Genomic DNA, 14,870 nt, shown 5'->3' with positions numbered 1-14,870 from the left:
GATGCAACAGGGATTTGAGTGGGAGAAATAAAAAAACCACCAACCAAACAAAAACTTGTGCAAAAAAAAAAAGTCATTCAGGTATCTATGGATTTATGCCTGCAGATGGATGTTTGCAGCACCCACACATTTCAGCAATGACAAGAAGCAACTGGATTTTGGAAGATTCATATAAGATGTCATGCTCAAAATAGGTGTGCTGTTTTCCCACATCACAGATTTACTAAAAAGCCCCACAGTCTTTGCTTACTCAGGAAAATGCAACACTTACCTGTAAGACCAGCAGCTTCTGCTGACAGGAAGGCACTCCAAGACAGGAGGAAGAATAGGCCTGTTTCCAACATGGGGAACTCACACAGCTTTGTAAATTTTGTCAAGTGCTAAAAAATACTAAGGAAAAAAAATGAACAGCTTTGCACCCTAAATTCAACCTCACCATCATAAATGAAATAATGCACCGTAAAATTATTCAGCTGTATCATACAAAGCACATAAGCATGTGCCTTCAATGGGACCTTAAGATTATACATGTTATTAAGTGCTTTGCTGGATCAAGGCCTAAGTGATTGAATTTAGCATTAATTTTCCAGCATTAGTCTACTTCACATATCTACTTCTATTTATATTAGCTGTTGAAATGTGCTCATGTCATGTGGTTTCAAAGAAATGTGGCTGTGAAAAGGTGATATGGCAACAACATGATCAAAAAGCCAAGTTGGTCCATGGCCTTCATTGTCTCTGTCAAAAGGGAAGGTCAACTTTACTATGTAGCCTTTAAATGGAATCAGTTTACAAGCATAATTGGTGCTTCAGAACTGGACTCTCAAAGGAATCAAGATGGGGAAGCTGATCAACATATTAGTGCTTTGTTTAGTCATTTATACTTGTGCAAAGTGAGTGTAAGTTGCTACTGTTGTGATTTGGTAGCATTTTTACACCAACAGATGTAAATGACTAAACAAGATGTAGGGAAATGGAGAATCACGCCTTTCCCAGTTTGGATAAGCTGCACTTTAATTTAGCTTGGCTTGTACCTTGTTTAATTACTGCTACTACATAAATTGTAAATTAAACAAATATTGTATTTTATGTGAGCATCTCAAAATACTTTGCAAACATTAATTGTTATTGTACCCATTTTAAGGCAGCGTTCACCGAGGTATAGAGAAATTAAGGGCTGAATCCTCAAAGGTAGTTAGGTAGCTAACTACCTTTGAGGCTCTGGGCCCAAGGGCTTGTCTACACTAGAAACTTAAGTCACCTGTTAAGTTAGCTGTGAAACTGATAAATATGATGGCTAACAGCCGATGTAAGTAATGCAATGTCTACACAGACACTGCATCGACCTAACTACACTGACATAAGCCTTACGCTTCTTGTTGAGGTGGACTTATGTTGGTGTCGTAGGGCACTTACATCAGTGGGAGCAAGGCTGTAGTGTGTACACTGACATAATTAGCAAAAAGAAAAGGAGTACTTGTGGCACCTTAGAGACTCACAAATTTACTAGATCATAAGCTTTCGTGAGCTACAGCTCACTTCATCGGATGCATCCGATGAAGTGATGTTGCAACCGATGAAGTGAGCTGTAGCTCAAGAAAGCTTATGCTCTAATAAATTTGTTAGTCTTAGTCTCTAAGGTGCCATAAGTACTCCTTTTCTTTTTGCGGATACAGACTAACACGCCTGCTACTCTGAAACCTGGCATAATTAGGCTGAAGAAAGCTGCCTTATGTCGACCTAACTCTGTAGCATAGACCAAGGGTAAGTATTTTGCCTAAAGTCCCACAGTGAATCACTATCAGAGTTTAAGATAGAACCCAGGACTCTTGGCTCCTTTTGCCTTTTCCACCTAGTAGACAACACTTCTTCTGATTTTTATCCAGTTACATTATATTCCCACACAGTTGTATGGGTCAGTTAAAATATAGCAACTGCTGGGGAGGCTGAGTGTGGTATGAAGCAAGGGTTTCATTACATGAATTTATGTTAGTGTCAGGTGGAACAGTACAGGAGAATTTTGATGTCATGGTGCTTTAATTTTCTCAGGAATGCTAAAATACTAACAGGTACTTCGTAACCTGTAATCCCATGACTTTGTCAGTGGCTGTGAGCTCTGTCAAGGAGGTGAGCTCAGTCCTTGGAGTAAGGCTGTACCGCACATACTCTCCTCCCCTCCCCCAGTCTGGTCCAGTGTGGTGATCCATTCCTCGTTGATTGAAAGGATTGGTCAGCATGATAATGTTTTGGGGAGAAATAAAATAAATGGGGAAAGACAGAGGGATTTCAGGAGAGTCTCCCAAACAACGGAATTTGGGGTCCAGTCCTGCATCTTTTACTCATGTGAATAGTCCTTAGGCACAAGGGTAGTCTTATTGAGGTCAATGAGACTACTTACAGGAGTAAGGACTATAGATTTTGGGCCAGACCCTCAGCTGGTTAAAATCAGCTCTATTGAAATCATTGAACCTGTGTTGATTTTCTCCAGCTGAGGACCTGGCTTTGTTTACAGAGCCTCTTCAAACCCATGGTCAAGAAGTTCAAGCTCAAAGTAAAGATGGTCAGTCTTAAAACACAGACAGCCTTAGAAGTTCTTTTCAAGGCAACCAGACTTTCAAACTTGCAGAGTTTTTTCTGATTGAAAAACAATAAAGGATATTAAAGCTGTGACAACAGCGTATGAGGACCCCATTGCGAATGATCCAGCAAAGATTCCCAGGAAATTCCACACAGACTGGAAGAAAGCAGCAGCATCAAATGTGTTAGGATTCTCCTTGGGACTGTAAACAGATATCGAACTGAAAAGAAGACAAGGGGGAGAGAGGAAAATAATGAATTAAATCACATTATCGTTATAGTGAAATCGAGTGTTAAACATACCCACTTTGTAGGCACTCACAATGCAAGAGAATGCTCCTCAGGGCTGTTAGCAAAATAGAAAGGCAAGAAAAAGGAGAGTAGGAGGAAAGGGTTTATTTTTCAAGGCAATAACCTGAGAATCAGTGGTTTGCTGCCAGTCACTAAACATTTGTATACTAGGACTGTCATAAACAATATTGTTTCCAAGCCAGCTAGGCATTAAACTATGGTAGATGTATAAAGAATATGCAGGGAAAATAGATAACTTTGAATTATTTATTGGCCATATGTCTTCGGAGCTGTTATATATTCACAAATATTTCTGGTAAAAAGTGCATTTTTATGGCTGAGGCACAAATGGGCGATACAAATCACAGTATGTACCAAATCTTCTGAAGTGATGCTGTCATAAACCACAAACTAGTTCCCTTCCCTAGCATAACCCTTCGTAAACAAAACGGTCAACATGTCAAGAGCTGCAGAGTATGAAACCCCAGAGAAGAACAAGAGGACTGTTTTCCCAGAGAAAGAAACTGCTGTAGTTGCCAGAGGTCATCTTTTATATCCAGTCTCTGGCTATAACCATCAAGATTATTTTCTTATGGGAAATTACTCCACCAATGGCAAGGCCATATCTTTAAACATTTTTGAGGGCTATTTACTACTAGTGACTTGATGCCCAGAATGCTAATGATACCGCCAAGTATGAATGTATTTCTGCTTGTTGTAACATAAAAATTAACAGATGTGCTGTAGCCCCAAGCTTCACAAATACTAATTAAGCAACGTTTCAGATTTTTGTGGTTCTGTTGCTTTCGACACTTGAGGTCTTTTATGCTTACTGTCAAAGAAAATAAGTGATCTTGGCAGTGGATTTTAGAATGGAGTATGCATTGCTGTAAAATTATTGGTATTTTAAACATTAAAACTAGATGATTTTAAATTGGGGTGAATATTTCATGCTTATGGACGTGTTCTTAATGTTCATCTCTGCAACTGGATGTTTTCTGTCTGGACATTAGGCAGCAGAGATGCAGCTCTGTATTCAAGATTTTTCTGAACAGTTGCACTCATTTAAGTGCCTCCAAATGTTACTCAGAGACCAGCAACTAGGCTACTCTCAGACCTTATCTCTTGGTTGGTCAAGGATATATAGAAAGGGAAGTTAACATGTGTGAATAAGAGAACAATCCTTAGAAGTACTGAACTCCTCGTGGCTGGTGCTCACCACTTGTCTGGATCTGAACCTAAAGTCTTACTTTTTTATTTTAAGCTTTTAGTGTGCCCATTACCTCACTCTCTTGCCACACATGAGAACACATAGCACTTAGTGCTATGAATTTTGAAAGCACTGTACGTACACTAATTAAGCTTCACATAATTCTAGTGATGTAGCTAAAGTAACAGTTACAATTCCAATTTTACATATTGGAAAACTGAAGTGACTAGTTCAAAGGTCACACAGACAATCAGTAGCAGGGTCAGAATCAGACTTTCAGAGCCCTTGATTTTTGGCCCCAATCATCTAGACCAAGCTGCCTCTTGAGGGCAAAGGGGATGATTTAGTATTGATAAATATTTTATTTGACTCAAAGTGACACATTCTTGTGTTACACCTGGCTGCATTGTGATCATCACTGTGGTCATTAAGCAGGGTCTAAGAAGTGCTGTACAGAAAAGTGCAAATGAGCAATGACTTTCTAAACCCATTCACTGAGAATGTGAATATGAATGCTGTAAACTCTCTTACATACAGAAAATTTCAAAGCACCAGAAGCTGATATTCTTACTCATGCAGAGTAGCACTTTCTTTCCAAAAATTGTCTTGTTAACATCAATGGGACTATCTGAGGACCTTTTGAGGAAGCATATCATATTCTGGCCCTGTACCATTCCATCCAGTATAAGTGCCAACCAGTGCATGTGTATGCCTGGGACCAGCATTGCCAGTTCTCTCTCAACTGCTGGAGAACAATCTCAGGGAGTACATCTCTTGCCTTCATTCATGTCTTGAGATGATGCTCATCACTGACCCCTTCAGTCTGAGGTTTTAGCCTTCACAGTCACATCAGAGATTATGGTAAAAATATAAAACTCGGACTCTCTGAGCATCTGCTTCTTTCAGCTGATGTCTTCTCAGCTATAGTGCTGTGGGTCAACAAACTGTTATTTGCTAATATTTCTTGTATACCTAAAAGGGACTCTAGTTGTTTGTTCTGTGTTGAAATGTTATAGTTAAAATTCTGTCTCTTCTTGACTGTAGATCATGTTCTCATTGATTCTTTACCTCAAAGAAGTATAGAAAGACTGCAGTTTCTCATCCCTGTTTCTTAATTAATTGTAAATGGGGAATTGACCTTCTATGTCACTAAGTTTTAAGTGGTGATTTCAATCAAGTCAATCTAGCATTTTTCCTGAATGCATCAAAGAAAGCTGATGAACTATCCAGAGGGCCTGGTCAATGCAAGGGACAGCAGATGTTAAAAGCCATGAGAACTGTATCAAGAGCTCCTTGACCTGGAAGAAGTATACACCAGGCAAACATCAATGAAACCATTAATGAACTGCTTATTAATTATGCCAGCCACAAGGCAAAAGAGTTTAAAATCAGTTAAAGAGTGTTATACTAGGTTTTATGATCAATTACATGGGCATTTTCTCAAACAAAAACACTCAAACAACTTATCTTAAATTAAACCAGAATTATCCTGCAGAACTGAAGCAGTCTTCAGTTTTCAGAAGGGAATAAATACAGTAAGCCTACCATTGTATCAGAAGAAAACCACATTCTAAATCTTGGCTCATCTTTATAATTGAAACAAAAGCAAATATTTGATTTAAACAATTGTAGGCCCTAACTATGCTGCCCAGGAAAATGCTGCTAGCAATTCTTTCTGGAAAGAATTGTTGCCCTGAACAGTTCTCCTAGGGTCTAAAGCTTTTATATTCAAATAGGTGAATGTTTATATGAATTTATTGGATTATTAAACATTTTCTCTGCCTACAGGTCTTCTTACACTTTAAGAAGTGGGACTGTTGGGACAGGAATCACTGCATCTTATATATGACTGGTTCTGATAAGACTTTAGAAAATCTGATATTGGTCATTAAACACAGAGCCCAAATTCCTAGTTTAGTTATCAAACTAAACATAAGATGTACTATTCAAGCAGCAGTGCAATTATTTCTTGTGTCATGAACACTAGAGAAGAAAGAAACCTATTAAATATGTGAAGTTACCTTGCTCATTCCCCTGACAATGCAAGATTATATTTCCAAGCTTCCTGTCTTGTCTAATTTTAAATGTCTCAAGCAAAGAATTTCCATCCCTTTTCTGTAAAGTCTGTTATGTTAATATTCAGCTCTCATTGTCAGGAAATTTTTCCTCATATTCTGTCTAAATGTTCCTTTGCTTCATGTCATCTGATTACTAAAGCTTTGTTCTTCCTGTATCTCCCTAAACAATTCAACTCTCTGTTTGGGATTCTTCTTAAACAGTAGAGTATTATCATGTTAACTAAGTCTTTTATCTTAGTTATTATACTTACTAAGTATAAAGAAAAGGAGTACTTGTGGCACCTTACACACAAACAAATTTATATGAGCATAAGCTTTAATGAGCTACAGCTCACTTCATCGGATGCATGCAGTGGAAAATACAGTAGAGGGATTTTATATACACAGAGAACATGAAACAATGGGTGTTACCATACACACTGTAATGAGAGTGATCAGGTAAGGTGAGCTATTACCAGCAGAAGAGAAAAACAAAACAAAAACCTTTTGTAGTGATAATCAGGTGGGCCATTTCCAGCAGTTGACAAGAACGTGTGAGGAACAGTAGGGGGGAGAAATAAACATGGGGAAATAGTTTTAGTTTGTGTAATGACCCATCCACTCCCAGTCTTTATTCAAGAATAATGCAATGGTGTCTAGTTTGCAAATTAATTCCAATTCAGCAATCTCTCATTGGAGTCTGTTTTTGAAGTTTTTTTGTTGTAATATTGCCACTTTTAGCTCTGTAATCGAGTGACCAGAGAGATTGAAGTGTTCTCCGACTGGTTTTTGAATGTTATAATTCTTGACGTCTGATTTGTGTCCATTTATTCTTTTACGTAGAGACTGTCCTGTTTGGCCAATGTACATGGCAGAGGGGCATTCCTGGCACATGATGGCATATATCACATTGGTAGTTTTTTTTTTCTCTCCTGCTGGTAATAGCTCACCTTACCTGATCACTCTCATTACAGTGTGAATGATAACACCCGTTGTTTCATGTTCTCTGTGTATATAAAATCCCCCTACTGTATTTTCCACTGCATGCATCCGATCATCCAATGAAGTGAGCTGTAGCTCACAAAAGCTTATGCTCAAATAAATTTGTTAGTCTCTAAGGTGCTACAAGTCCTCCTTTTCTTTTTGGGGATACAGATTAACAAGGCTGCTACTCTGAAACCTGTTACTAAGTATAGTAACTTATAATTCTTACTAAGTATTATCATGTTAACTAAGTCTTTATTTAGGCAAACTTAGCATATTAAGTTCTTTTATCATTGTCTAATCAACTAGTCACCCAGAGCTTTCCATTTTTGAATATCCTCCAAATTATCAGCATATTTCAAATATTAAGGTGTCCAGAATTGAACATTCTATTATAGGTGCATTTATTCCAATGACAAATATAATACCACCTAGCTCTCATAGAGTGCTTTTCGTTAGCAGAGCTCAAAGAAGGTCAGCATTGGTATCTTCATTTTACAAATGGGGAAACTGAGGCACAGAGTGGCGCAATGACTTGCCTGAAGTGTCTCAGGGCAGTGGCAGGCCTAGAACCAAGGTGTCTAACATCCAAGTTCAGCGCTTGATCCACAAGGCCACATCATCTCCCTCTAGAAAATGATTTTTGCCTCAATGGATGATGGCTTGTTATACAATATGTAAGCCAAAAATCACACTGTATATTTTTAATGACATACCACCTTATGAGCACCTATTTAAGTTACTGCCATCTATAACATCTGGTGCAGATCATTTCCAAAATTCTTGCTTTACAAATATTCTTTCCCTCTCCCACCCCTCCCATTCCTCATCATCATTGCTCTGTGTTGTTTTTTACCCAGAATTTCTCCAGATTGAATCCCATTTGGTGTTTTCGTGACCACAGCTTTTTCCTTTATACTATTCTTTGATCCTCACTAGTGTGCACAGTACTTTCTAGTTTAGTACTATCCACAAGGGATGAAATCCTGTTCCCATTGAAGTCAGTGGCAATACTCTCATTGACATCAACAGAGCCAGGATTTCACCTTGGATGTTCACCCCTGTAATATGGCAGGGCTTCTCAGCAGTTTACAAAGGATCTACTGCCATGCTCACAGCCTCCTTCAAGCAGTCTTATTGTCCAAATCTAAACAAAACAAATACAAACAGCTCCTTGGCTCATTCTGGGCCACAAACTCCAGGGGATTGTCCCCCTTTTACCTTTCAGGCTCTCATAGCCTCCCGACATAGGGGACTCTGGCAGTCCTGCTTCCTAACTCTGACTCACTGGTATCTTCCCTTCCCTAGCCCCAGGAGCCTCTTTTAAAGCCTATTCTGGATCAGCTGACGCAGACAGGTGCACTGGCCCTGCTCCTCCTTAAAGGGTCAGTGTCACCCCGTGACAACCCCTTTTCCAGTACATCACTGACAATGCTAAATAACATTGAGCCTAACTCCAGTTCTTGCCCCCAAGCTACTTATTTGACACTAAAGCAAAATGTCACAAGATAACACTTCACACTGAAGACAGTCACAGTTAAACATGCATGTCTCTAGTCTTGGTTCCCCCACTCCCTAAACTCTAACAACATTCTGCATGAACCCTATTTCCGCTCACCGACCTTCTGTGCCTGATGCAAAGGAGTGAGCTATGCTAACAAAAGCTGTGTGCAAGAGACTGTAAAGATAATGTTACTGTTTTATATTTAAACAAAATGTTTAATTATTAAATATTAAAGTTCTTATTGTTAAATTAGTATTATAGCAAAATAGAGACTTTGCTGGTTCTTCCACACAAGTGGATTAAGGTTAAACATAATCCAGATCCACCAAAAATGCATGGATTCATAGAGTCATAGATTCCAAGGCCAGAAGGCACCATTATAAACATCTAGTCTGACCTCCTGCATAGCACAGGCCACAGAACTCCTCCAAAATAATTCCTGTTTAAAAAAAATCCAGTCATGATTTAAAAATAGCCAGTGATCAAGAATCCACCATGACCTTTGCTAAATTGTTCCAATGGTTAGTTACCCTCACTGTTTTACACGCAAAATTATCCTCAAAAACTGCTCTTTTGGAAAAATTGGGAGGAGCGGGGTGAAGAGAAATTTTGAACCATCTTCAGAGTTTGGCAATCAAATTGACCTAATGAACCCTGGATCATAGCTGGAGGATAAGGGAGACTTTATTGTCTCACCCTCTCTAAAAGTTAGAAACACCTCCCCCAGTGGCTACAGCAAGCCCACCTCTCTTTTCCCGATCTACAAGATGGAATTAACAATAATACTTAAGGTATGTCTACACTGCTTCTGTGAGGTGTGATTACAGCAAGTGTAGATATACTCGAGCTAGCTTTGATCTAACCAGATCAAAGGCTCCAGTGTGAGCAACAGAGGGGCTAGTCACCCAAGTATGATCCCATCCAAGACCATAGATATGTATGGGAGGAGAGGTTAGCCCCTCCCGCTGCTCACATGGCTGAAGCTACACAGTATTTTAGTGTGCTAGCATTATGTCTCCTTCACACCCAGCCTGAAGTATACATATACTGCAAGACTGTAGGTCTTCCTATGTGTTTGTACAGCAATTACTGTTCAGGGCTCCAATGCGGAATGGGGCCTTTGAGCACTACTGTAACAAAAATAAAATAATAATCTTTCCAAATAAAATCTAAATTGATTAAATATCATAGTCCAAGTTCTTTATAAGTATATATCACAGTTCATTCATGATGAGGAGAGTTTCTTGCCATAAACATTTTCTGGCCTGTGCATTTAGCAAAATGGTGGAATTTTTCTGTAAGTAATCCAAGGCATTTGAGGATTACAGCATGATTTTCCTCAGAATGTCACGACAGTTTTCTGGAGAGAAACTGGAGATGAGATTAAATCTTGTATTCCTCCTTTTACTCTTGAGGCCCAGCATGCCTAAGGCTAGTGTGACAGCATCAAAGAAAGAGATGTTAATCAATTGCAAACAACAGTACAGCACAAAGAATCCATGATTTTTATATAACCCAATGCTTGTAGCAGTTTAGCTGTGGAAACAGACAACATGCTGCAGAAAACTTGCTGCAATACCTGATTCAGAATATGTTACAAAGAAAAGAAGGGTTCTAATGAAGTACTGTGGGGCGTGATTAGCAACAGCAAATGAGAACAATAGCAATTGATTTTTGCAGAGATACAGAAGTTAATTCTCTGATTATACCATACTACAACATAACTAAAAGCAGTATAAATAACCAGGTGCTTCTTTCTTTCTTTCTTTCTTTCTTTCTTTCTTTCTTTCTTTCTTTCTTTCTTTCTTTCTTTCTTTCTTTCTTTCTTTCTTTCTTTCTTTCTTTCTTTCTTTTCTTTTTCTTACAGGGTTATGTGACTATTGTGGAAAGAAAAGTCTTATGATCTGGGAAACAGAATACTTGTTTCCACTTGCTTTGTCAAAGTACTTCTCGTTTCCTTAGTTAACCATCCTTCCTTTTCACTGCAGTATTGTATGATACATATTTAGCATAAAGGAATATTAGGGGAGCATGAAGGAGTCATGTCTGGAGTTACAAAACCAAACCAGCAATGCCTGCAATGATCTGCACTGAATGAAGTGGAACCTCCCTCAACTGATAAGTAATTAAAGAAGTACATCAGGTGCTAGTTAATTCCATCAAGAAAAATAAGATGGGATGGAAAAAATACTACTTTCTCAGAGTTCAAGGTTGCATAAAAGATGGCAGCAAGAAGGTGGCCTTTCTCAAAATGATGTACAATCACGATTATACAAGTATAGGTAGAGTACAGGTATATAATATGTTACTGAAATGTGGGGTTTACAGACAAACAAATCTGACTGAACAGTTTCTACATCCATATAATTTTTTAAACTATGTGATTTTCCTTGATGCGGCTACAAAAACAAAACAAAACACAAACACATAATAAAACACCCCTAAAGATGCTGAAACCCAAAGGCAGACTCATCATTCACCTTAGCCTTCTGCAATGTAACCATTAGCACCAGAAGCTGGATTTGAAAGTGTATGAGTAGCACCTAACACTCACACTCGCTCTTAGCAAACAACAATGCCATAAGGTCATTAAATCCATCCAACCTTCCCAGCCCCCATGAAATTCATCCTAATCTACTAAAGTCAGTGTAGATGAACTATAAATCCAACACATTTGAGATTGGGTATGTACTTCCCAGTCCCAAGCCCACAAAAACAGATGGGAAGTGGAGACTGGAGAGGCATCCCAGTGTAGGAATGCGTTGTGGCCAGCAAAAGCAGCCAGTTACAGCGGTTATGGAGGCAGATACACAGGGATTGTGTCTTTCAGAGGAAAGCTGCCAAAATTAAGGTGGGTATTTATGGAACAAAATACTCTCCCTTTATTAATTATAAAATTTTAACAGTGGTCAAAAAGGAGCAGGAATGTGGAGAATTTGCATTAAAACAAACAAACAAACAAACAAACAAACAAACAAACCGGGAAGGTCTCCAATGTATGACACCAAACAAAACCTTTTTTTAAGCCCTTGACTCTTGACAGTATTTGTGAGGTTTTCTAGATTTAAGACTCCAGATGTAAAAGCCAGATTTCACATATACACACATATATATATATATATATATGTCTCCATTAAGCATACTGTTTATATACACACAAGAACTTGTAAACAAGGCTACTGAAGGCCTGCAATTGGCTCCCTGTTCATGCTCCCATAGTTTTTCTGGGTATCCAAAAATCTGTTCTCTTTTCAGAGTAGCAGCCGTGTTAGTCTGTATTCGCAAAAGAAAAGTAGTACTTGTGGCACCTGAGAGACTAACAAATTTATCTGAGCATAAGCTTTCAGTGTGCTATAGCTCACGAAAGCTTATGCTCAAATAAATTTGTCAGTCTCTAAGGTGCCAAAAGTACTCCTTTTCTGTTCTCCTTCACAGTCTAAACACACTAGCCCCACTTAGCTTCAAGGTCATCCTTTAATACAAAAAGAAAAGGAGTACTTGTGGCACCTTAGAGACTCACAAATTTATTTGAGCATAAGCTTTTGTGAGCTACAGATCACTTCACTGGAAGCATTCAGTGGAAAATACAGTGGGGAGATTTATATATATAGAGAACATGAAACAATGGGTGTTACCATACACACAGTAAGGAGAGTGATCACTTAAGGTGAGCTATTACCAGCAGGAGAGTGGGAGGGGTGGAGGGGGGGGCGGAGCAGGGGAAGAACACCTTTTGTAGTGATAATCAAGGTGGGCCATTTCCAGCAGTTGACAAGAACGTCTGAGGAACAGTGTGGGGTGTGGGAATAAACATGGGGAAATAGTTTTACTTTGTGTAATGACCCATCCACTCCCAGTCTTTATTCAAGCCTAAGTTAATTGTACCCAGTCTGCAAATTAATTCCAATTCAGCAGTCTCTCATTGGAGTCTGTTTTGGAAGTTTTTTTGTTGAAGAATTGCCACTTTTAGGTCTGTAATCGAGTGACCAAAGAGACCGAAGTGTTCTCCGACTGGTTTTTGAATGTTATAATTCTTGACATCTGATTTGTGTCCATTTATTCTTTTACATAGAGACTGTCCAGTTTGACCAGTGTACATGGCAGAGGGGCATTGTTGGCACATGATGGTATATATCACATTGGTAGATGTGCAGGTGAATGAGCCTCTCTGATAGTGTGGCTGATGTGATTAGGCCCTATGATGGTGTCCCTTGACTAGCTATGTGGACACAGTTGGCAATGGGCTTTGTTGCAAGGATAGGTTCCTGGGTTAGTGGTTTGTTGTGTGGTGTGTGGTTGCTGGTGAGTATTTGCTCAGGTTGGGGGGCTGTCTGTAAGCAAGGACTGGCCTGTCTCCCAAGATCTGTGAGAGTGATGGGTCGTCCTTCAGGATAGGTTGTAGATCCTTGATGATGCATTGGAGAGGTTTTAGTTGGGGGCTGAAGGTGATGGCTAGTGGCGTTCTGTTATTTTCTTTGTTGGGCCTGTCCTGTAGTAGGTGACTCCTTTTCTTTTTGCAAATACAGACTAACACGGCTGCTACTCTGAAACCTATCCTTTAATACAGGAGCCATCCCAATATTCTCCTTCTAGAGCTTGCCCTTTGAATTCTAAAAATGAGCCAACGGCTGCTGTCTACCAGCCATTTTGGAACCCATCATCAAGCTATTCAAGTTGCAGTTCCCTTTCTTCTATATCATATGTATTTTTGTTCTTTTTTATTGTTTCCAAACAGCTCTTTTGGGCTCTTCAGTATATTGTTTTTTTCAGGGTGTCTTTTAAGCAGTAGTTTTGACCACTTTAATCTAGGTTAGCGTAGTCTGCTATAGCATAGATTCATAGATATTAAGGTTAGAAGGGACCATTATGATTATCTAGTCTGACCTCCTGCACAGTGCAGGCCACAGAATCTCACCCACCCACTCCTGCGATAAACCTCTCACCTATGTCTGAGCTACTGAAGTCCTCAAATCATGGTTTAAAGACTTCAAGGAGCAGAGAATCCTCCAGCAAGTGACCCGTGCCCCATGCTACAGAGGAAGGCGTAAAACCTCCAGGGCCTCTTCCAATCTGCCCTGGAGGAAAATTCCTTCCCGACCCCAAATATGGCAATCAGCTGATTCACCAGCCAGATACCGAGGAAAGAATTCTCTGTAGTAACTCATGCAAAGCTCTTATGGTTTGTGGTATCTCTTCCTAATATAGCAAAGCAATCCCCTTGCAAGCTGGCTACCTGATAGCAGCTATCAAGGTAACATGCATCCCAGAAAGGTAAGGCAGTCACTGATTTTGTGGAGAACATTAAATTGACCGTTTGCCATGAACAGCAATGTCTGCATGAAAAAAATGCAAAATTCATACTTTCTGCTAGATTTTCACTCGCTCCAAAAATCACTTATTTAGAAATGAAGGGCCAAATTTACTTTGTGTCATTCCAGTGACACCAAGCAGCCATAGAACTGGCTTAAATGACTGGGGAAGCAGGTTTATGGCTACCTTGTGTCACTGGAGTGGCATAAAGCAGCCAGAGCATTTGGATGGATCTAGCCCTAAATGTGTACAATCTGAGAAATCAGTTGAGCTGGGCTGAATGAAAAGAACATCAGCATTCATTTTTGATAAATGTTTTCCAGATTTGGCAAATATTGCCATTGTGTGGCAGTCCACAGTGCAAGTGCTGAAAGATCCTTTTGATGTTATGTTGTGCTACCAAATAATGCATGTAGTAGTGGAAACCCACAGAATCTGCAGTGGTACAAGCACAGTGAACTCAACTGAGCAAACATTTCCTATAGTATTAATTCCAAAATGCTAGGTTAGGCTGATTATTCTGAAATGTGTGCTTTTGAACATGCCATGCACAAGTTATCCTTTGATTCTTGGAATTTTTCAATGCACAGATCCAACAAGTGAGATGAATTCTTGGCAGCTCCTTCACATATGCTCTGTCACATTCACAAAGCTTTTTTATAATGGACATTAAATACATTCATGACATGTAATGTGAAGTCTGCCACTTTGCTCCATGAAAAGTGTGACTCTCTCCTCTGACAAAAAATACAGCCTGGCAGATACAGTAGGCTCGACATCTGTTCAACAACTGAAATGTAAGAAGATATGGGAAAGTGTTTGTGTGGCCACTAGAAGAGGTGAATAAAGTAAGGACTCAGATACATTTCCATACACTCACATTGACACAGAATGGAATCTACAGGTGCCTAGGAAATATGACAAACCATATATCACC

At 39.3% G+C, this 14,870-nt stretch overlaps 1 protein-coding gene across 1 annotated transcript in view; it reads right to left on the bottom strand.

Moving 5' to 3' along the window:
* Positions 1–14,870, bottom strand: part of SLC9A9 (solute carrier family 9 member A9) — a 325,848-nt gene that overhangs the window by 186,486 nt on the left and 124,492 nt on the right. Inside the window, exons 7-8 of the mRNA XM_073359753.1 lie at positions 2,660–2,798; positions 272–377 (exon numbers count right to left, since the gene is read on the bottom strand). Of these exons, the coding sequence (XP_073215854.1) occupies positions 272–377; positions 2,660–2,798 (245 nt within the window). The remainder of the gene's footprint in view (positions 1–271; positions 378–2,659; positions 2,799–14,870) is intronic.

The sequence above is a fragment of the Lepidochelys kempii genome, chromosome 9 (assembly GCF_965140265.1).
Source record: "Lepidochelys kempii isolate rLepKem1 chromosome 9, rLepKem1.hap2, whole genome shotgun sequence".
Classification (NCBI taxonomy): domain Eukaryota; kingdom Metazoa; phylum Chordata; order Testudines; family Cheloniidae; genus Lepidochelys; species Lepidochelys kempii.
Note: the sequence above shows the minus strand (reverse complement) of the source record. Positions and strands in the feature narration are given on the sequence as shown.